The sequence below is a fragment of the Nerophis lumbriciformis genome, linkage group LG24, assembly GCF_033978685.3.
Source record: "Nerophis lumbriciformis linkage group LG24, RoL_Nlum_v2.1, whole genome shotgun sequence".
NCBI classification, from domain to species: domain Eukaryota; kingdom Metazoa; phylum Chordata; class Actinopteri; order Syngnathiformes; family Syngnathidae; genus Nerophis; species Nerophis lumbriciformis.
In genome coordinates, this window is record NC_084571.2 from 30,792,501 (window position 1) to 30,817,500 (window position 25,000).

Here is a 25,000-nt window from a genome sequence, read left to right on the forward strand (position 1 = left end):
ATGCAAGCTAACATTAGCATGCTGGCATTTTAAACACATTTTCCAGGTACACACCTCAGAGTAATACATGTTGGTACTTGACACATTGCAGTTACAGTTAGCATTTTAGCATGTTAACATTATCACATTGTTTTTTTTAGCTAATTTAGCAATTATACACCTCATTGTCATATATTATGATATTTCATTAATGTTTACTGTAAGCAGGCTATTGTTCAAGATTCAAGATGATTTATTCTCAATTCTTAACACATAAGAACTGAAAAGTATATTTTCGGCACCGTCCCACTAAGAGCAGACATACGTTACAGGGAGACAAGACAAGACCGCCGACGGCGCAGCCATTTTTACGGCGCTCCTTAGCATGTTAGCATAGCCCTGTTAGCATTCTTTGCTCACTTATTTAGCTAATTTGGTTACTTGACGCTATCTGGCCAGAGTACTAACTGTTTGCATATCAGTTTGACTTTGGCTGTTCAGCATTCACACGAAATCTCTACCAAAACTTGCATTTTCTCATTGAAAAATAAAAAAATATATATATTGTACTAGTTTTGAAGATGAAAACTATCAAAATGGCTCCCCGCATCCTTAAAATTTGCCCGTCTGTGGCTATATAATAATTTGTAAATTATTATTAAACTAACTCCTTAAAAAAATGTACAGTATGTTTTTATTAAAAATTAATTTGAATTTTTGTTGTGCTTTGAGAGTAATATAAACACTGAAGTAGGTTCTCATAATTCATGCATCGAAATTTTAATTGAATTAAATTAAATGTATTACATATATTTAATACATTAATACAAAAATACAGCAATAAAACTTAAATACAATTTACACAATTTGATCAAATGTAATCAAATCTAGTTTGACCATTTTGAAAGTAATTGTAAGCTGTTTCTTCGCATGCAGGACTCACGCCCGCAGAGCCGCCCGTCTTCGCCGAGCCTCTGCAGGACTGCTGCGTGGACGAAGGCGATGACATCACCCTGCGCGGCGTTCTCACGGGGAGTCGACCCGTCAACGTGACGTGGTTACACAACGGTGGGGATCGTTACCTAATAATCATGCGGTATGGCTCAAAAGTTTAGGGACACTTTGCCATTCAATAAAATGAGTACATGTCTCATAACTTTGGACTGGAACGCCATGCCGGCAAATTTAAAAAACGCCGAACTGATTATTTTTGACGCCCTTGACCTTTAACCTCGGCTAACTTATCCCCACCTTGGCAGGTGAAGCAGCCCGTTTCGGGATTCCAACCCAAAATGGCGGCGGGGTGAGCTATGTCGTGCGGGATTGCTTGCCGGAGGACGCCGGCGCCTACACCTGCTTGGCGGAAAACGCGGCGGGGAAGACTTCCGGTTGTGCCGCCGTCTTTGTCAGAGGTGACTTCGCTAAAAAAAATACTGGGTTATTTTTGATAACCCAATTTATGAGTTGCTGGTGTTGGGTTAAATTTTTGAGTTATTTTTATGAATAGCAATCCTTTTTTTGGGTTATAAGGGTATTATTTTAACTCAAATTCTGGGTTTTCACAATTATTAACCATTTTTTAGGTTGTTTTTCAACGAGTATCGCATTTTTGGGTAAAAAGGTTGTTTTTTTTAAATTAAAAAGTAACTTTTTTTTTAAGGGAATTTTATTATGGTTTAATATCATTAACATTATTTAGAAATCAACCAACATTGAGTTAGCATTGCTCAAGTTTTGGGTTAAATACAATCAACCCAATAGTTGGGTTATGAATCTACCAACATTAGGTTAGCACAACTCAACTTTTGGGTTAAATAATTCAACCCAATAGTTGGGTTACGAATCAACCAACATTGAGTTAGCACAACTTAACTTTTGGGTGAAATAAATTCAACCCAATAGTTGGGTTACGAATCAACCAACATTGAGTTAGCACAACTCAACTTTCGGGTGAAATAATTCAACCTAATAGTTGGCTTATGAATCAACCAACATTGAGTTAGCATAACTCAACTTTTGGGTTAAATAATTCAACACAATAGTTTGGTTATGAACCAACCAACATTGAGTCAGCATAACTCAACTTTTGGGTTAAATAAATTCAACCCAATAGTTGGGTTATGAATCAACCAACATTGAGTTAGCATAACTCAACTTTTGGGTTAAATAATTCAACCCAATAGTTTGGTTATGAATCAACGAACATTGAAATAGCATAACTCAACTTTTGGGTTAAATAATCCAACCCAATAGTTGGGTTGGGAATAACCCAACAGTGAGTTAGTATAACTCAACTTTTGGGTTAAATCATTCAACCCAATAGTTTGGTTATGAATCAACGAACATTGAAATAGCATAACTCAACTTTTGGGTTAAATAATCCAACCCAATAGTTGGGTTGGGAATAACCCAACATTAAGTTATCATAACTCAACTTGTTGGTTAAATAATTCAACCCAGTAGTTTGGTTGGGAATAACCCAACATTAAGTTATCATAACTCAATGTTTTGGGTTAAATAATTCAACGCAAAAGTTGGGTTGAAAAAAGTAACCCAAAATTTTGAGTTAAAATAACTCATATAAGGGGTTCGTCCTTTTCTGAACCAGCAGATGGGTTAAAATTGGGTGTGTAGGGAGCGTCTCTAAATGGACAGTTCTTTTTTGTGACGTTTTTGGCGCCACCTTGTGTTCAAAGTACTCTTTAAGACTTGCTATCATACATTAAGCACAATATTAAATGTTTTACAACCAATCTTGCTCAAAATTTACAAAACCCAAAACCAGTGAAGTTGGCAAGTTGTGTAAATGGTAAATAAAAAGAGAATACAATGATTTGCAAATCCTTTTCAACTTATATGTAATTGAATAGCCTGCAAAGACAAGATATTTAATGTTCGAACAGAGAAACTAATTTATTTTTTTGGCAAATAATCATTAACTTAGAATTTAATGGCAGCAACACATTGCAAAAAAGTTGTCACAGGGGCATTTTTACCGCTGTGTTCCATGGCCTTTCCTTTTAATAACACTCAGTAAAGGTTTGGGAACTGATGAGACCAATTTTTGAAGCTTTTCAGGTGGAATTCTTTCCCATTCTTGCTTGATGTACAGCTTAAGTTGCTCAACAGTCCGGGGGTCTCCGCTGTCGTATTTTAGGCTTCATAATGCGCCACACATTTTCAATGGGAGACAGGTCTGGACTACAGGCAGTACCCGCACTCTTTTACTTGGCATTGTCTTGCTGAAATAAGCAGGGGCGTCCATGATATCCTTGCTTGAATGGCCACATATGTTGCTCCAAAACCTGTATGTACCTTTCAGCATTAATGGTGCCTTCACAGATGTATACGTTACCCATGCTTTGAGCGCTAATACACCCCCATACCATCACAGATGCTGGGTTTTGAACTTTGCACCTATAACAGTCCGGATGGTTCTTTTCCTCTTTGTCACAGAGGACACGACGTCCACAGTTTCCGAGAACAATTTGAAATGTAGACTCGTCAGACCACAGAACACTTTCCCACTTTGCATGAGTCCATCTTAGATGAGCTCGGGCCCAGCGAAGCCGGCGGCGTTTCTGGGTGTTGTTGATAAATTGCTTTTGCTTTGCATAGTAGAGTTTTAACTTGCACTTACAGATGTAGCGACCAACTGTAGTTGCTGACAGTGGTTTTATGAAGTGTTCCTGAGCCCATGTGGTGATATCCTTTACACACTGATGTCGCTTTTTGATACAGTACCGCCTGAGGGATCGAAGGTCACGGGCATTCAATGTTGGTTTTCGGCCTTGCAGTGATTTCTCCAGATTCCCCGAACCTTTTGATGATATTATGGACCGTAGATAGTGAAATCCCCAAATTCCTTGCAAATATTGCTCTTAAACTGTTCGAAAATTTGCTCACACATTTGTTGACAAAGTGGTGACCCTCGCCGCATCCTTGTTTGTGAACGACTGAGCATTTCACGGAAGCTGCTTTTATACCCAATCATGGCACCCACCTGTTCCCAATTAGCCTGTTCACCTGTGGGATGTTCCAAATAAGTGTTTGATGAGCATTCCTCAACTTTCTCTGTCTTTTTTGCCACTTGTGCCAGCTTTTTTGAAACACGTTGCAGGCATTAAATTTCAAATGAGCTAATATTTGCAAAAAATAACAACGTTTTCCAGTTTGATTGTTAAATATCTTGTCTTTGCAGTCTATTCAATTGAATATAAGTGGAAAAGGATTTGCAAATTATTGTATTCTGTTTTTATTTACCATTCACACAACGTGCCAACTTCACTAGTTTTGGGGTTTGTATAATCATTGAAGTAGTACCTGAAAATAATAAGTAGAATTTAGTTTTGCATTATTTTGAGTGTTGTTTTTTTTCGTACAAAATCATATTAAATTCTTGTATCGAACTTTCTGTTTCTTTGTTTTTTTTCCATAAAATAATCCTAACTTATCGTTGTATAAAACTTTCTTAATCTATGCGTATGTTTTTTTTTAACAAAATCCGACTAAATTCTAATATCCTTGTTTTCTATCGTTTTGCATGAATTTTATTTATTTATTTATTTTAAAATCCAACTAAATTCTAGTCGTACCTAACTTTCACATTTTTGGCATATGTTTTTTGTACAAAATCCTTCAAAATTTTTAGTAGTATGTACCATTGCATTTTATGTGCACGTTTATGTATAACAATCCTATTAAAGGATATCCACATTTCATAATAATAATAATATATTTTATTTGTAAAAAGCACTTTGCATTGAGTAAACAACCTCAAAGTGCTACAGTAGAGATGCGCGGATAGGCAATTATTTCATCCGCAACCGCATCACAAAAGTCGTCAACCATCCGCATCCACCCGAACTAACATTTCATCAAAACCGCACCCGCCCGCACCCGCCCGTTGTTATATATCTAATATAGACGATGCAAGGCATTAGTGAGGTTATAAAGCTTTTGCCTGTTAAAGAAAGGAGACTGATCCAATGGAGCAGAGACATTCAATGCGTGCCACGCTGTCACGGCCGAGACGCACACCAGTGCGCAATCATCTGGGAGCCGCGCTGAGCGCACTTCCAATAGCGCTCGCGCCACTCAAACTGCTGCAGGCAGCTGCGTTCTATCTTGTTTTAACATCCTGTGGCACTCTTCTGGGATCACGGCGGACGAAACTGCTCATGCTCAGGGTGTTTGTGGAGATTCGGGGTTTTGCACAAATGTGATGCACCATGTTAGATGTCCCGGTTTTGTGACGGTCGTAGACATAAACAGCGTCGCAGCTCTTGCAAATCACGTAGCCAGCATTACTATCATCCTGATTTACAACCTCATAAAAACGAGTCCACGCTGAACTTTTCTGGCCTTTTTTTCCCCTGGTCTTTAATATTCCCTTTTTTAGTTTGTCGCGTACCACGTTTGCTGACGGCGTTGCCATCTCTTTTTTTTTTCTTCTTCTGTTGTGGCATATGCTGCAGATGCCTGCTCGTTTTTCGTATGTGGGTAACAACATTTAACTATGTATATATATTTCCGAATTTGTTTAACTGCCACCCGCCTGAATCTATTTAAAATCTAATTTTTTTTTATTTCAACCGCCCGACCCGACCCGCGGATAAAATCTAATTTTTTTTTATTTCAACCGCCCGACCCGCGGATAATCCGCGGACTCCGCGGTTGTGTCCGCAAACCGCGCATCTCTATGCTACAGTGTATTAAAAAAATAAAATAAAATAAAAAGATAATAAAAATAAATAAAAATAAAAACTAGAACAGCCAAATAGCTAGAACTAGTATGCATACATTTAGAAATAAGGGTTTTTAAGCATTTTTTAAAAGCATCCACAGTCTGTGGTGCCCTCAGGTGGTCAGGGAGCGGCGGAGCAGAAAGCCCGGTCTCCCATTGTTCGTAGCTTTGTCCTCGGAGGTTGGAGGAGGTTATCCTGTCCGGAGTGGAGGGGTCGTGTGGAGGATTTGGGACTGAGTAGTTCTTTGCGGTAGAGAGGGGCATTTCCATGGAAGCACTGGTGGGTTAGTTTTAACATTTTTGCATGTTTTTGCACAAAATCCTATTCAATTTGTGTTAAAATTCTTGAATAATAATACAAATAATATGCAACATTATATTAATACTAGTATAATCATAGAAGTAATACCTCAAAGGAAGAGGACCCAACATGTCTACCAGTCTTATCTTATCTCCCTTGACGATGTTGTCTGATTTTCCTCCCTCTGGCTTGACATGCTTTGTCCAGACTTTGAAACTATTCACGGCGTGCAGACTTTGAAGGCAACAAGGAGCACGATAGGAAACGGGAAGCCTCCTCAAGAACCGGAGAATCCACGGGTGTCCACGTCCACGTCCCCTACCGGCGGTCTTCTGCAGAGTCCGGTCTCTTCCCTGCGAGGTCATCAGCTTTTTTTTTTTATTTACATTATTTACTAGGCCTCTGGTCCGGACATCCACGTTATATTTGGGAGTGAAAAAGGGGAAATGCATCATCGCCGCTTGTCTTATGGCTGCCACAACGTCCGTCAGGAAGCTTATCTGTAAATATTTTTTTTTAGCTGCTGAAAGCCACATAAGGAAGTAAACATCCCAATGACACGCCCCCTCCTTTGTAACCAAACATTCTTCTCTTTGCAGAGGTTGTGCCGAAGAAGCGAGCCAACTCTGCAACAGGTAAGAGATTTTTGGAACATTTTCTGACCATTTCCTACTTATTTAATAGACTAAAGCTGCACACGCTTAGGAGATGTAGTATTGGTTGCGTGCAAGAATTAAAACGTGAGGAAACAGGAAGTGAAATTGCAGAAAGTCCGAAACTTTGTTTCCCCCAATTGTGTTCTACAACACCAGTGAAGTTGGCACCTTGTGTAAATGGTAAATACAAATAGAATACAATGATTTGCTAATCCACGCTGCTGTAACACGTGCAGAATGTGGCTTGGCATCGTTTTGCCCAAATAAGCAGGGGCGTCCATGATAAAGTTCAAGTTAAAGTACCAATGATGGTCACACACACACACTAGGTGTGGGGGAATTATTCTCTGCATTTGACCCATCACCCTTGATCACCCCCTGGGAGTTGAGGGGAGCAGTGAGCAGCAGCGGTGGCCGCGCCCGGGAATCATTATTGGTGATTTAACCCCCAATTTCAACCCTTGATGCTGAGTGCCAAGCAGGGTCCCATTTTTATAGTCTTTGGTATGACTCGGCCGGGGTTTGAACTCACAACCTACCGATCTCAGGGCGGACACTCTAACCACAGCTGCCTTTTTACCTAATCATGGCACCCACCTGTTCCCAATTAGCCTGTTCACCTGTGGGGTGTTCCAAATAAGTGTTTGATGAGCATTCCTCGACTTTATCAGTCTTTTTTTGCCAATTGTACCAGCTTTTTTGAAACTTGTTGCAGGCATCAAATTCCAAATGAACTAATATTTGCAAAAAATAACAACATTTTCCAGTTCGAACTTTAAATATCTTGTTTTTGCAGTCTATTCATTTGAATATAAATTGAAAAGGATTTGCGAATCATTGTATTCTGTTTTTATTTACCATTTACACAACGTGCCAACTTCACTGGTTTTGGGTTTTGTACAATCATTGAAGTAGTAACTTAAAATAATAAGTAGAATTTAGTTTTGCATTATTTTGCGTGGGGTTTTTTTTGTACAAAATCATACTAAATTCTTGTATCAAACTTTCTGTTTCTTTGGGTTTTTTCCACAAAATATTCCTCAATTATCGTTGTATAAAACTTTCTTAATCTTTGCGTATGTTTTTAACAAAATCCGACTAAATTCTAATATCTTGTTTTATATATTTTTGCATGAATTCGTTTTTGTTTTTTTAAATCCAACTAAATTTTAGTAGTACCTAACTTTCAAATTTTTGGCGTGTGTTTTTTGTACAAAATCCGACAACATTTTTAGTAGCATCTACTTTTGTATCAAATGTGCACGTTTATGTATAAAATCCTATTAAAGGATATCCACATTTCAACATTTTTGCATGTTTTTGCACAAAATCCTATTCAATTTGTGATAAAATTCTTGAATAAAAATACAAATAATATGCAACATTCTATTAATTCAAATAATATTAATACTAGTATAATCATAGAAGTAATACCTCAGAGGAAGAGGACCCAACATGTCTACCAGTCTTATCTTATCTCCCTTGATGATGTTGTCTGATTTTCCTCCCTCTGGTTTGACATGCTTTGTCCAGACTTTGAAACTTGGCATCGTCTTGCTGAAATAAGCAGGGGCGTCCATGATAAAGCTGCCTTTATACCCAATCATAGCACCCACCTGTTCCCAATTAGCCTATTCACCTGTGGGATGTTCCAAATAAGTGTTTGATGAGCATTCCTTGACTTTATCAGTCTTTTTTGCCACTCGTGCCAGCTTTTTTGAAACATGTTGCAGGCATCAAACTCCAAATTAGCTAATATTCGCAAAAAATAACAACATTTTCCAGTTCGAACTTTAAATATCTTGTTTTTGCAGTCTATTCATTTGAATATAAATTGAAAAGGATTTGCAAATCATTGTATTCTGTTTTTATTTACCATTTACACGACGTGCCAACTTCACTGGTTTTGGGTTTTGTACAATCATTGAAGTAGTAACTTAAAATAATAAGTAGAATTTAGTTTTGCATTATTTTGCGTGGTTTTTTTTGTACAAAATCATACTAAATTCTTGTATCAAACTTTCTGTTTCTTTGGGTTTTTTACACAAAATATTCCTCAATTATCGTTGTATAAAATTTTCTAATCTTTGCGTATGTGTTTTTTTTTTTTTTAACAAAATCCGACTAAATTCTAATATCTTGTTTGATATCTTTTTGCATGAATTTGTTTTTGTTTTTTTAAATCCAACTAAATTTTAGTAGTACCTAACTTTCACATTTTTGGCGTATGTTTTTTGTACAAAATCCGACAACATTTTTAGTAGCATCTACTTTTGTATCAAATGTGCACGTTTATGTATAAAATCCTATTAAAGGATATCCACATTTCAACATTTTTGCATGTTTTTGCACAAAATCCTATTCAATTTGTGATAAAATTCTTGAATAAAAATACAAATAATATGCAACATTCTATTAATTCAAAGAATATTAATACTAGTATAATCATAGAAGTAATACCTCAGAGGAAGAGGACCCAACATGTCTACCAGTCTTATCTTATCTCCCTTGATGATGTCTGATTTTCTTCCCTCTGGTTTGACATGCTTTATCCAGACTTTGAAACTTGGCATCGTCTTGCTGAAATAAGCAGGGGCGTCCATGATAAAGCTGCCTTTATACCTAATCATGGGATCCACCTGTTCCCAATTAGCCTGTTCACCTGTGGGATGTTCCAAATAAGTGTTTGATGAGCATTCCTCAACTTTCTCTGTCTTTTTTGCCACTTGTGCCAGCTTTTTTGAAACACGTTGCAGGCATCAAATTCCAAATGAGCTTAATATTCGCAAAAAATAACAACGTTTTCCAGTTCGAACGTTAAGTATCTTGTCTTTGCAGTCCATTCAATTGAATATAGGTTGAAAAGGATTAGCAAATCATTGTATTCTGTTTTTATTTACCATTTACACAACGTGCCAACTTCACTGGTTTTGGGTTTTGTACAATCATTGAAGTAGTAACTTAAAATAATAAGTAGAATTTAGTTTTGCATTATTTTGCGTGGTTTTTTTTTTGTACAAAATCATACTAAATTCTTGTATCAAACTTTCTGTTTCTTTGTTTTTTTTCCACAAAATATTCCTCAATTATCGTTGTATAAAATTTTCTAATCTTTGCGTATGTGTTTTTTTTTTTTTTTAACAAAATCCGACTAAATTCTAATATCTTGTTTGATATCTTTTTGCATGAATTTGTTTTTGTTTTTTTAAATCCAACTAAATTTTAGTAGTACCTAACTTTCACATTTTTGGCGTATGTTTTTTGTACAAAATCCGACAACATTTTTAGTAGCATCTACTTTTGTATTAAATGTGCATGTTTATGTATAAAATCCTATTAAAGGATATCCACATTTCAACATTTTTGCATGTTTTTGCACAAAATCCTATTCAATTTGTGATAAAATTCTTGAATAATAATACGAATAATATGCAACATTCTATTAATTCAAAGAATATTAATACTAGTATAATCATAGAAGTAATACCTCAGAGGAAGAGGACCCAACATGTCTGCCAGTCTTATCTTATCTCCCTTGATGATGTTGTCTGATTTTCCTCCCTCTGGTTTGACATGCTTTGTCCAGACTTTGAAACTTGGCATCGTCTTGCTGAAATAAGCAGGGGCGTCCATGATAAAGCTGCCTTTATACCTAATCATGGCACCCACCCGTTTCCAATCAAATGAATATAAGTTGAAAAGGATTTGCAAATCATTGTATTTTGTTTTTATTTACCATTTACACAACGTGCCAACTTCACTGGTTTTGGGGGTTTGTAGTTTCCACTAATCTGGTAACATTTTCGACAACATTTGGAACGTTTCTGTTGGAATTTTGGTCCACGTCTGAGGCCTTTGGACATTCCCAAAAGTGTTTCCAACAATGTATTTGCTAAGGATATTGGAAAGATGGTGTTCCCCCAAATTGTTCCCAAAAAGCTGCATTTGTATAGTAATAAAAGCAAGCAAAGATTAACACTAAATGCACAAAAAATATTGGAAAAAGTATTCGTGAAGCTCGCAGAACGTGGAAATTGGCGAAAGTACGGAGTCGTTCCCACATCCACAGTTTATGTAAAAGTTTCCACGCTTTCCACACTCAATAAGATTCCAAAATGTATTTTTGAGAATTTTAATCCATTTCTGAGACCGTCTGAGTTGTAATTTATTCCGCAAATGTGTTTGATGGGCTTGTCCCTGGACGCCAACACCATCCGAGCATTATTTTGTGCACAGTCTAGTACCCGCACTCTTTTACTACGAAGCCACGCTGTTGTAACACGTGGCTCGGCATCGTCTTGCTGAAATAAGCAGGGGCGTCCATGATAAAGCTGCCTTTATTTCTAATTCTAATATCTTGTTTTATATCTTTTTGCATGAATTTGTTTTTGTTTTTTTAAATCCAACTAAATTTTAGTAGTACCTAACTTTCAAATTTTTGGCATGTGATTTTTGTACAAAATCCAACAACATTTTTAGTAGCATCTACTTTTGTATCAAATGTGCACGTTTATGTATAAAATCCTATTAAAGGATATCCACATTTCAACATTTTTGCATGTTTTTGCACAAAATCCTATTCAATTTGTGATAAAATTCTTGAATAAAAATACAAATAATATGCAACATTCTATTAATTCAAAGAATATTAATACTAGTATAATCATAGAAGTAATACCTCAGAGGAAGAGGACCCAACATGTCTACCAGTCTTATCTTATCTCCTTTGATGATGTTGTCTGATTTTCCTCCCTCTGGTTTGACATGCTTTGTCCAGATTTTGAAACTTGGCATCGTCTTGCTGAAATAAGCAGGGGCGTCCATGATAAAGCTGCTTTTATACCCAATCATGGCACCCACATGTTCCCAATTAGCCTGTTCACCTGTGGGATGTACCAAATAAGTGTTTGATGAGCATTCCTCAACTTTCTCAGTCTTTTTTTGCCACTCGTGCCAGCTTTTTTGAAACATGTTGCAGGCATGAGCTAATATTCTCAAAAAATAACAACGTTTTCCAGTTCAAACGTTAAGTATCTTGTCTTTGCAGTCTATTCAATTGAATATAAGTTGATAAGGATTTGCAAATCATTGTATTTTGTTTTTATTTACCATTTACACGACGTGCCAACGTCACTGGTTTTGGGGGGTTTGGGAACATTTTTGACAAAATTTGGAACGTTTCTGTTGGAATTTTGGTCCATGGACCTTCCCTAAAGTGTTTCCAATAATGTCTTTGCTAAGGATATTAGAATAATGGTGAACCCTCCCCAGAGGACAAGTATCACCCACAAGAACTGATCACGCATGTCTGCTCGTATCTGTTTGTGCATCAACTTGACACAGTTGGCGCGAGGTGACACCCGCTTCACACATTGTCTTTATCTGACACACCAGCTTCCTGTCAAGCCTGTTTCTTTGCTTCTTCTTTTATTTTATTTTTTTAATTGGTGCGTCTGTGTATGGTTTTTGCCTCCGGCAGGCCCTGTGTTGCGCTTCGAGAAGCCTCCGCAGCACGTGGAGGTGAAGGCGGGACGCCCTGCACGCGTCACATGCCGCTTCACCTGCAGTCCACCTGTGGTGTCCTGTTGGATCAGAAACAAAGAGCAGGTGATGTCATTTAGGGACCACCACTAACATAATTATATAATTAAATGCTATTATAGTGTGAATGCTTTTAAGCATGTATAGTATTCTACAAAACCCCAAACCAGTGAAGTTGGCACGTTGTATAAATCGTAAATAAAAAACAGACTAGTTCATACTTGCCAACCTTGAGACCTCCGATTTCGGGAGGTGGGGGGGGGGGCGTGGTCGGGGGTGGGGCGAGGCGTGGTTGGGGGCGTGGTTAAGAGGGGAGGAGTATATTGACAGCTAGAATTCACCAAGTCAAGTATTTCATATATATATATATATATATATATATATATATATATATATATATATATATATATATATATATATATATATATATATATATATATATATATATATAATCTACATCCTGAAAATATGCAAACAAAACTGTGTTTAGATAATTGATACCTCAAACTTGCATAAATAAATCTTAAGGAATATAACATAACTTGACTTCTGAGAGCTTCAAAATGTAATGAATCAAATGCTAAAGTTGTTGATGAACAAGCAATTATTTTAATAATTAAATATGATTGATTGAGACTTTTATTAGTAGATTGCACAGTACAGTACATACTACGTACAATTGACCACTAAATGGTAACACCCGAATAAGTTTTTCAACTTGTTTAAGTTCATGGTACACGTATCTCTTATGTGTGACTGCCATCTACTGATCACACTTATCATTGCACCATGTACCAAATAAAATTGGTCGGTAAGCACAACCAGAATTATTCCGTAGATTCGGGCGCATCGGGCTGTAAGGCGCACTGTTGATTTTTGGAGAAAATGAAAGGATTTTAAGTGCGCCTTATAGCCCGAAAAATACGGTACATGTTTTTTGTAAATGTGGAGGGGGGCGTGGCCTGCGGGCCTGCCGCGGAAAGGGTTGTGCAAGGACCGGCCTCGAAGACAGGCGACAGGTGAGTGGATGACCCAGGTGGGCCTTGTTATCTAATCACCTGTCGCCTTTATTAGCAGCAGCCGGCTCGAGACACGGAGTTGGAGTGGGAGCCAGAGAGAAAGAAAGACACACAGACTCAGAAAAAGACATTTCGCTGGAAAAGCAAAAGCCTTGCACTATTTATGGAAATAAAACAGTGTTGTACCCTGAAATAAATAAATCTTAAGGAATATAACATAACTTGACTTCTGAGAGCTTCAAAATGTGATGAATCAAATGCTATAGTTGTTGATGAACAAGCAATTATTTTAATAATTAAATATGGTCATTTTAAATGAATTATTATGATAATTTAAAATGTATTATTTCAAATATGTTTATTTTAATGTATAATTCTATGGCTGGATGTAATAAGGAGTCAGAACAAATACAAATAAAAATACAATTAATTTTGATGTTTTGAGCAAAATATAGTAAAAATGTATTTAGTTTTTTTTTTATTTTTTATTAATAAATATATTTATTTTTAGGTAAGATAAACATAATAATACAATTTATCTCTAGTCTGGATGATTTAGTTCTTGTCACCCTGTTGTCCTCCCGTTGTGAAAAAAGGCTGTCCTCACTCAGGTTCGCATGGAGCTGGAGGCCACGCCCCCTCCAGCTCCGGCTGAAAATAGGGAGATTTCCAGGAGAATGTTTGTCCCGGGAGGTTTTCGGGTGAGGCGCTGAATTTCGGGAGTCTCCCGGAAAATTCGGGAGGGTTGGCAAGTATGGACTAGTTACCCATGCCTTGGGCACTATTACACCCCTATACCATCACAGATGCTGGCTTTTCAACTTTGCGCCGGATGGTTCTTTTCCTCTTTGTTCCGGAGGACACGACGTCCACGGTTTCCAAAAAACAATTTGAAATGTGGACTCGTCAGACCACAGAACACTTTCCCACTTTGCATCAGTCCATCTTAGATGAGCTCGGGCCCCAGCGAAGCCGGCGGCGTTTCCGGGTGTTGTTGATAAATGGCTTTGACTTTGCATAGTAGAGTTAACCCTTGTGTGGTGTTCGGGTCTGTGGGACCCGTTTTCATTTTTTATGAAAAGAAAAATGATACAATTAATTAATTTTTCAAACTGAGACTCACTGACTTTGGCTGATTTTCTGTGAAGAACATATCAGAACACATATTTAATGACCACACCCCCCTACACATTTCTCTGACATATAAGATGGCTAATAGAAGTGTGGAAATTGATGTTCTGTGTACCACACGCAACCAACCAACACACACACACACACACACAGCAGGCCTAGACAGGAGGAGGACAGAGTGTAGGTACACAGAACATCAGAGGGTCAAATGTGCGAGAAAATGAGAGCAGACAGTGTTGACAAATGTTGCAACCTTGTGTGGGAACCGCAGATGCAGAAACACAAAAAAACAGATGTTTATTGGGATAAGGTAAACATCTGTTCAGTATTTTAACACAAAAGTGTTTGATTGTGAGGCATTAAAAGCCACAAAATGCAACGGGTCCATCAGACCCACAAACGCCGGCTGAGTGACAACAATATGAACGTTGCACAAAGGTTAACTCGCACTTACAGATGTAGCGACAAACTGCAGTTACTGACAGTGGTTTTCTGAAGTGTTCCGGAGCCCATGTGGTGATATCCTTTACACGCTGATGTCGTTTTTGATGCAGTACCGCCTAAGGGATCCAAGATCACAGGTATTGCCATTTACGTGCAGTGATTTCTCCAGATTCTCTGAACCCTTTGATGATATTACGGACCGTATATGGTGAAATCCCTAAATTCCTTGCAATAGCTGGTTGAAAAATGTTGTTCTTGAACTGTTGGACAATTTGCTCGCGCATTCGTTCACAAAGTGGTGACCCTCGCCCCATCCTTGTTCGTGACGTGGCTTGCCATCGTCTTGCTGAAATAAGCAGGGGCGTCCATGAGAAAGCTGCTTTTATACCCAATCATGGCACCCACCTGTTCCCAATTAGCCTGTTCACCGGTGGGATGTTCCAAATAAGTGTTTGACGAGCATTCCTCAACTTTCTCAGTCTTTTTTGCCACTTGTGCCAGCTTTTTTGAAACATGTCGCAGGCATCAAATTCCAAATGAGCTAATATTTGCTAAAAATAACAAAGTTTACCAGTTCGAACGTTAAGTATCTTGTCTTTGCAGTCTATTCAATTGAATATAGGTTGAAAATAATTTGCAAATCATTGTATTCTGTTTTTATTTACCATTTACACAACAACTTCACTGGTTTTGGGGTTTGTACATAGAAATATATTACAGTAATAATACATGCATTTTTACAATAATTTAGTGGCAAGTATTTATATGTTATGTATCCCAATTTAGGGAGATCTACACACTTGTTCAGAAGTTTTTAAATGCCGTCTCTTCCCTGCAGATGGTAGATAGTCCTGAGGTGTGGACGGAGAATTTGGACGACAGCAGCACGCTGGTTCTCACCGCGGCTGGAGTCCAGCACACGGGCTCCTACACTGTGGTAGTGAAGGACCGCAAGAGCTCAGCCCAACATACACTCACCCTCTCGGTCATTGGTAAGCACACACGCACACATTCTTGTATTTTTTACCTTCTTGAGACCTCCAAAAAATGCCTACCTCTTTAGGACCACCCTTTCTAGATATATAAAGATTTGTATTTACAACATTAATAATATATACATACTATGCAAATATAAACAAGCTTGTTGCGAAAAAAATAGTTGGAATTTCACAAGAAAAAGGTCACAATTTCACAAGAAAAATTTAGAATTTTGTCAGTGTTATAATAAAAGGTGTAATTTTACTGAACGCAAGTCAAAATTTTACAAGAAAAACTGAACATTTGTGCAATATTATGATAAAAGTTGGAATTGTACTCAATAACAGTCGCAATTTTACAAGAAAAGCTTAAAATGTTGGCAATTTTATGAACAGAGTCGTAATTTTACTCGACAAAAGTCACATTTTATAAGAAAACTTTAAAAATGTCGGCCAGTTTATAATAATCACCAGAATTTTACTTGGCAAAATTATGACAAATGTCATAATTTTACTCAAAAAATGTCACTATTTTACAAGAACAACAAAAAAAAATGGCAATATTGTGATAAAAGTCTGAATTTTATATGACAAATGTCGCCATTTTGCATTAAAAAGTCATAATTTTACATTTAAAAAAAATATAATAATATTACGAGAAAATATTGCAATATTACAGAAACAGAAAGAATATGAGAAATTGTTCCCAATTTTATAAGACAAAAGTTGACACATTGTGAGAAAAAGACTGATTTTAGTTAATTTATTTTGGGGGGAATTTTTTGTTTGTAATTGGTTTTTAATCTTCATTATTTACTTCAAGTTATTACAGTAAGTCTCTATATACATATTTATATATATTTTTTAAATTAATTTTGGCCAGAGGGGAGCACATTTGAATTGCTTACACACACTTGTTATTTCATATGTTGACCAGAGGGGGAGCACATTTGAATTGCTTACACAGACTTGTTATTTCATATGTTGACCAGAGGGGGAGCACTTCGAATTTTTTTGCACACACTTGTTATTTCATATGTTGACCAGAGGGGGAGCACTTACATTTTTTTACACACACTTGTTATTTCATATGTTGACCACAGGGGGAGCACATTTGAATTTCTTACACACACTTGTTATTTCATATGTTGACCAGAGGGGGAGCACTTCGATTTTTTTACACACAATTGTTATTTCGTATGTTGACCAGAGGGGGAGCACTTTTAAAACCAACACACAGCTAACTGTTAATGGCCACTATAGTCTTAGTACCATAGTGTATTTGTTCATCCTACGGTCACATATAGGACGCGGGTTGTCTTACGTCAGCACCGGAAGTCGTAAAATCAGCCGTACACCTGGCGGGTTTTTCCGGGGATGAATAGGGAAGTCCTTCTTTAGCTGCCTTCTTGTCTTATCATATATTGCTGCCTTCGCACCTGTCAATGTTTACTTTTGTATGCACATTAAACCAACAAAAAATCCTGATTTTGGAGCAATGTTCACGGACTCTAGTATTTGGCTCTCTTTCCGATGCAATGGTTTTCCAGTATTGGAACCATGATTTCGGTCCTAACTTGTTCATACAGAAGGTACTTTTCCTTGTTGATGTCTTAAGAAGGGTAGAAATTGAAGAACACACCCACACACACACACACACACTCTACAACACAAAGTGTACCGTTGCTTCTACCAGACAGGCCGCAGCCTCCGGCCTCCTGTCCGCTGGTGTCCCTGCTGTCGCTCGGCAGCCTCGTGCTGTCCTGGTCGGGTCCCTCTTACGACGGAGGCAGCGCGGTCCTGGGCTACGTGGTGGAGGTCAACAGGGGACGGGACTGGACGGCGCTGACAGCCGGGTGTAAGAGCACCTCCTACAGGGTGTGTGCAGGCCTGCAGTCCGGGGACGAGTACCGCTTCAGGGTGAGAGCCTATAACACGGTGGGGGTGAGCGAGCCGGGACCGCCGTCACCTGTGGTCACCCTGGACGACAAGAGTGAGACATTTCTACTAGTATTTATGTGTCTATATTAACATATAAGCCAACTATGTGAACCACTACACTACATGATCAGTACTTGTATGCTAATTATTAGCATGCTAGCATTTGAGCTATTTTACTCATATAGAAATACGAATACATACATGGCATGATCTTGGGACACTATACACTTTGGTAATATATAATAATAGATTTTATTTGTAAAAAAAAAAAAAAAAATCACTCTACATTGAGCAAACAACCTCAAAATGCTACAGTGTATTGAAAAAAAAATTAAAAGATAATAAAAAAATTAGTAAAAATAAAAACTAGAACAGCCTAATAGCTAGAACTAGTATGCATATATCTATAAAAAGGTTTTTTTTTTTTTTTAAAAAGAAGGGGTTTTAAGCCTTTTTTAAAAGCATCCACAGTCTGTGGTGCCCTCAGGCACCACGTTTTTTCATTGGACAGTGCTTATCATACAGTTTTATGAAGATATTGAGAAAGATTAAAAAAAATTTTTTGAATATGTTCCCCATACTAAAAAGTTACAAAAAACATGTAACTTTGTCTTGAATTTGAAAAAAATGAGGGTTCGGTGAATGCGCATATGAAACTGGTGGGGTTTGGTACCTCCAATAAGGTTAAGAACCATTGGTCTAATATTTGAAAAAAGATCAAAAATAGACCATTCATCGGCAGTGCGCCTTATAGTCTGGTGCGCCCTATAGTCCGCAAAATACGGTAATTGCGCACTTACCAAGTTTGACCCCTGGGAGCGATCATTCCTAATTCCAAAATCCAGCCATTTTCTACCGCCTGTCCCGTTCAGGGTCGCAGGGGGGTGCTGGAGCCTATAATGACAAGGAGAAATTGTTTCAAAGCATGCATCAGGAAGAGAAACAGTTCCCTGAAAGTCTTAATTGTCTGTCCAGAGTCTGACTGCGCACCACCAGAGGAGGAGTTTTGCCAGGCCTCGCTAGTCACTATGGAGCGTGCACACAAGGTGACGGATCACTACCACGTGCTGGAGAAACTGGGAATGTGAGTATGGAGAACGTCGGTGGGAAGATTGGGACATTCCAAGAGAATTAAGATAAACATGTGAACAAGTGAACTCTCCCTGGATCGGTTCGCAGCCGAGTGTGAATGCGACTGGGATGGGAATCAGCACCTCCAAGTCCGAGTCCATGGTTCTCGCCCGGAAAAGGGTGGAGTGCCATCTCGGGTTGGGGAGGAGATCTTGCCTCAAGAGGAGGAGTTCAAGTACCTCGGAGTCTTGTTCACGAGTGAGGGAAGAGTGGATCGTGATGTCGGCAGGCGGATCGGTGCGGCGTCTTCAGTGATGCGGACGCTGTATCGATCCGTTGTGGTGAAGAAGGAGCTGAGCCGGAAGGCAAAGCTCTCAATTTACCGGTCGATCTACGTTCCCATCCTCACCTATGGTCATGAGCTTTGGGTTATGACCGAAAGGACAAGATCACGGGTACAAGCGGCCGAAATGAGTTTCCTCCGCCGGGTGTTTGGGCTCTCCCTTAGAGGATAGGATAGGATAGGATAGGATAGGTCTTTATTGTCATTGCAACAAATACAACGAAACTATGTTTTCAGCACAAATCTGTTAAAGATTAGACAAAGAAATTGTGTACAGGGTTACAGAACAGGAACGCTGATGGGTCGCCACGAGGCGCCCCATAAAAGGTGGGAAAAAGGTAAAACGCTGGGGAAGTGGATGAGTAAAAAAAAAAATACAATCTAGACTGGGCTCCTAAGGGGGCCTAGTCTGGAGTGGGATAAAACCTCCATGCCATGCACACATAAACATGTTACATTTAATCACGACAACTCGCAACAGAGGGGGGGGGGGGAGTTGGGACCCTGGAGGTCAACTGCTGCTATGAAGGGGAATCAAGCGGTGGTGAAGGCGTGGGGTGGGGGAGGGTGTGTGTGTGTGTGTATATGCCCATTGTCTTGGGTGTGTTGATGTAGTGTTCATGTTCATAGGCCTGGGGCCGTTCTGCATGCAAGCAAAAGTTCGACTCCAGGTGTCGTTGAGGGAGGGAGGTCAAAAGCGTCCATCATTGAGGTGTCCTCGGGGATGTCTTCAGAACAGCCTGCTCCTGTTGTTGCGGCGTCAAGGCCATTCGAGGGAGTCAAATCGTAGATTAGGGTTTTTGTTTTTCCTGAGATAGGGTGAGAAGCTCTGTGACATCCGGGAGGAGCTCAAAGTAAAGTCGCTGCTCCTCCACATGGAGAGGAGCCAGATGAGGTGGTTCGGGCATCTGGTCAGGATGCCAGCCGAACGCCTCCCTAGGGAGGTGTTTTGGGCATGTCCGACCGGTAGGAGGCCACGGGGAAGACCCAGGACACGTTGGGAAGAGTACGTCTCCCGGCTGGCCCGGGAACGCCTCGGGATCCCCCGGGAGGAGCTGGACGAAGTGGCTGGGGAGAGGGAAGTCTGGGTTTCCCTACTTAGGCTGCTGCCCCCGCGACCCGACCTCGGATAAGCGCAAGAAGATGGATGTGAACCGTGACGGTGGAGACGTCTCCTGATCAGTCGACATGTTTGCTCCACAGGGGGAAGTTTGGTCTGGTGTTCAAGCTGAGGCACAAAGAGAGCGGCCGCGTGTGCGCCGGAAAGTTCTATAAAGGCCGGCGCGCCAAGGAGAGGGAGGCCGCCGGCAAGGAAATCGAGCTGATGAACAAACTGCATCATCCCAAGCTGGTCCGCTGTCTCGCCGCCTACGACCACAAGCCTGAGATAGTCATGGTCATGGAATTGTGAGTTTTTGTTTTATATACGCACATAAATAAACACAAAACGCAACTTTTAGTTCTAAAACCAGGGGCCATTCCCGGCCCGTAGCTAGTTTTTTAATGGCCCACAGCACAATTGTTTGCATTCTAATATTAGCATGATAGCTTTTTTTTTTTGCAAATTTTGCAGGTATATACCTCAGCGTCTAATATTTTGTTATTTGACCAATGCTACCTCTTAGTATGCTAATGTTAGTGGGCAGCTTTTTTACCTCATTTTTATAGACATATACTTGATGTACGCTAATATTAACATGCTAAATTTGTGGAACTTTAAACTCTTCTCATTTATTGAATATAAAAAGATGCACATTTAATATATTGTCTTTGTTCATGTGCTGGAATTTGCAGTTTAAACGTAAAATAGTAATACATTTTGTGGAATTTTTATCATTTTTCATTTATTGGACTTAAAAAACGCACATTTAATATAATCCTTGTACAGAATGTGCTGTTTTTTGTACATAGAAAATAAAAGCATATTTTTGATAATTTTTTTTAGAAAAACAGACTTTATTTTTATTAAATTGAATTTCATATTTATGTTTTAAAAATATATTTAATTGAGGAAAAACATCTGGATATGCTTTAAGTAAGTGGATACAGTGATATTTACAGATAAATGAATTAAAAAATAATTTTAATTGTATATATATATATATATAAAAATAATGGCATTAATATATAGTTTTAAACTTAAAAATTATCTTGAAATTTACTCCAAAAATATGTGGAATTTTGAACTTTTTTCATTTATTGGATTTTAAAAAACGCACATTTAATATTATATATTATCCTTGTACAGAATATGCTGTTTTTTGTAGAATTAAAATAAAAATATATTTTTGATAGTTTTTTTTAGAAAAACAGACTTAATTTTAATTAAATTGAATTTCATATTTATATTTTAAAAATACATTTTATTGAGGAAAAACACCTAGTGATGCTTTAAGTAAATGGATACAATTGTATTTATAGATAAATGAATTAAAAAAAATTTCAATTGTATATTTAAAAAAAAAAGGTATTAATACAGTTTTGAACTTAAAAATGATCTTGAAATTTACTCCAAAAATGTGTGGAATTTTAAACTTTTTTCATTTATTGGACTTAAAAAAGCGCACATTTAATATTATCCTTGTACAGAATGTGCTGTTTTTTGTAGATTTAAAATTAAAAAATGATTTTTGATGGGTTTTTTTTTAGAAAAACAGACTTAATTTTAATTAAATTGAATTTCATATTTATGTTTTAAAAACACATTTAACTGAGGAAAAACATCTGGATATGCTTTAAGTAAGTGGATACAGTGATATTTACAGATAAATGAATTAAAAAATAATTTTAATTGTATATATATAAAAAGAATGGCATTAATACATAGTTTTAAACTTAAAAATTATCTTGAAATTTACTCCAAAAATGTGTGGAATTTTGAACATTTTTCATTTATTGGACTTAAAAAAGTGCACTTTTAATATTGTATATTATCCTTGTACAGAATGTGCTGTTTTTTGTAGAATAAAAATAAAAATATATTTTTGATAGTTTTTTTAGAAAAACAGACTTAATTTTAATTAAATTGAATTTCATATTTATGTTTTAAAAATACATTTTATTGAGGAAAAACACCTAGTGATGCTTTAAGTAAATGGATACAATTATATTTACAGATAAATGAATTAAAAAACTATTTCAATTGTATATTTAAAAAAAATGGAATTAATACATAGTTTTGAACTTAAAAATTATCTTGAAATTTACTCCAAAAATGTGTGGAATTTTGAACTTTTTTCATTTATTGGACTTAAAAAAGCGCACATTTAATATTATATATGATCCTTGTACAGATGGTGCTGTTTTTTGTAGAATTAAAATAAAAATATATTTTTGATAGTTTTTTTTTTAGAAAAACAGACTTAATTTTAATTAAATTGAATTTCGTATTTATGTTTTAAAAATAAATTTTATTGAGGAAAAACACCTAATGATGCTTTAAGTAAATGGATACAATTATATTTACAGATAAATGAGTTCAATCCCAGTCTCCGGATCTTTCTGTGTGGAGTTTGCATGTTCTCCCCGTGACTGCGTGGGTTCCCTCCGGGTACTCCGGCTTCCTCCCACCTCCAAAGATATGCACCTGGGGATAAGTTGATTGGCAATACTAAATTGGCCCTAGTGTGTGAATGTGAGTGTGAATGTTGTCTGTCTATCTGTGTTGGCCCTGCGACTTGTCCAGGGTGTACCCCGCCTTCCGCCCGATTGTAGCTGAGATAGGCTCCAGCGCCCCCCGCGACCCCAAAAGGGAATAAGCGGTAAAAAATGGATGGATGGATAGATGAATTAAAAAATAATTTCAATTGTGTGTGTGTATATATATATATATATATATATATATATATATATATATATATATATAAATGCCATTAATACATAGTTTTGAACTTAAAAATTATCTTGAAATTTACTCCAAAAATGTGTGAATTTTTAATATTATGTATTATCCTTGTACAGAATGTGCTGTTTTTTGTAGAATTAAAAAATAAAAATATATTTTTGATAGTTTTTTTTAGAAAAACAGACTTAATTTTAATTCAATTTAATTTCATATTTATATTTACAGATAAATGAATTAAAAAACAATTTCAATTGTATATTTATTTAAAAAAAAAATGGTATTAATACATAGTTTTGAACTTAAAAATTATCTTGAAATTTACTCCAAAAATGTGTGGAATTTTGAACTTTTTTAATTTATTGGACTTAAAAAAGCCCACATTTAATATTATCCTTGTACAGAATATGCTGTTTTTTGTAGAATTAAAATAAAAAATTATTTTTGATAGGGTTTTTTTAGAAAAAACTTTAATTTTAATTAAATTTAATTCATATTCATGTTTTGAAATAAAATTTTGAAAAAAAAAACAGAAGTAAAATGATTTTAAAAAACGGATACAGTGATATTTACAGATAAATTAATTAATACATCATTTCAATTGTATAAAAAACTGGTTATTGAACGGAAAATTTTAATTGTCTTGCAATTTACTTGAAAACGTTGTGAATTTTGGAACTTTTCTCATTTATTGGATATAAAAAGGTGCACATTTAATATATTGTCTTTGTTCATGTGCTGCAATTTGCAGATTTGGACTTGTTTTTGGAGTTATCTCTCGCAACACTTTACCCGTAAAAAAACGATGAGATACTAAATAAGTGTGGTCTGTGTGCAGCATCGCGGGCGGAGAACTCTTCGAGCGCATCGTGGACGACAGCTTCGAGCACACAGAGCCCGCCAGCGTGCGGTACATGCTGCAGATCCTGCAGGGCGTCTCCTTCATGCACCAGCAGAGCATCGTCCACCTGGACCTCAAACCTGAGAACATCGTGTGCGTGGACACCACCGGCACCGCCATCAAGATTATCGACTTTGGCCTGGCCAGCCAACTCGGTGCATTCAATGTCCTCACAGTGTCCGCTCCAGCGCTTGGGATTCATTTTAATACCATGCTTTGACTGACAGATAACAAGACCCCCCTGAAGGTGATGCAAGGGACACCGGAGTTCGTCGCCCCCGAGGTGATCAACTACGAGCCTGTGTGCTTGGCGACTGACATGTGGAGCATCGGGGTCATCTGCTACATACTGTGAGTCAACATTTAGTCAGGAATCATTTGACAGCAAGGTCAGCACCTGCTAGTACGAAGCAACATTCATTCTTCATGTTAGACATATCAACGTTTATACAAACCCCGTTTCCATATGAGTTGGGAAATTGTGTTAGATGTAAATATAAACGGAATACAATGATTTGCAAATCATTTTCAACCCATATTCAGTTGAATATGTTACAAAGACAACATATTTGATGTTCAAACTGATAAACTTTTTTTTTTTTGCAAATAATCATTAACTTCAGAATTTGATGCCAGCAACACGTGACAAAGAAGTTGGGAAAGGTGGCAATAAATACTGATAAAGTTGAGGAATGCTCATCAAACACTTATTTGGAACATCCCACAGGTGAACAGGCAAATTGGGAACAGGTGGGTGCCATGATTGGGTATAAAAGTAGATTCCATGAAATGCTCAGTCATTCATAAACAAGGATGGGGCGAGGGTCACCACTTTGTGAACAAATGCGTGAGTAAATTGTTGAACAGTTTAAGAAAAACCTTTCTCAACCAGCTATTGCAAGGAATTTAGGGATTTCGCCATCTACGGTCCGTAATATCATCAAAGGGTTCAGAGAATCTGGAGAAATCACTGCACGTAAGCAGCTTAGCCCGTGACCTTCGATCCCTCAGGCTGTACTGCATCAACGAGCGACATCAGTGTGTAAAGGATATCACCACATGGGCTCAGGAACACTTCAGAAACCCACTGTCAGTAACTACAGTTGGTC

The 25,000-nt window shown here is 37.5% G+C and overlaps 1 protein-coding gene across 1 annotated transcript in view; it reads left to right on the forward strand.

Annotated features, from left to right (window-relative positions):
• mylk5 (myosin, light chain kinase 5) overlaps positions 1-25,000 on the forward strand; it is a 41,473-nt gene that overhangs the window by 9,365 nt on the left and 7,108 nt on the right. Inside the window, exons 2-12 of the mRNA XM_061981971.2 lie at positions 916-1,047; positions 1,239-1,391; positions 6,234-6,386; positions 6,626-6,661; positions 12,162-12,289; positions 15,656-15,809; positions 17,491-17,787; positions 18,711-18,819; positions 20,353-20,556; positions 23,829-24,046; positions 24,119-24,242. Of these exons, the coding sequence (XP_061837955.2) occupies positions 916-1,047; positions 1,239-1,391; positions 6,234-6,386; positions 6,626-6,661; positions 12,162-12,289; positions 15,656-15,809; positions 17,491-17,787; positions 18,711-18,819; positions 20,353-20,556; positions 23,829-24,046; positions 24,119-24,242 (1,708 nt within the window). The remainder of the gene's footprint in view (positions 1-915; positions 1,048-1,238; positions 1,392-6,233; positions 6,387-6,625; positions 6,662-12,161; positions 12,290-15,655; positions 15,810-17,490; positions 17,788-18,710; positions 18,820-20,352; positions 20,557-23,828; positions 24,047-24,118; positions 24,243-25,000) is intronic.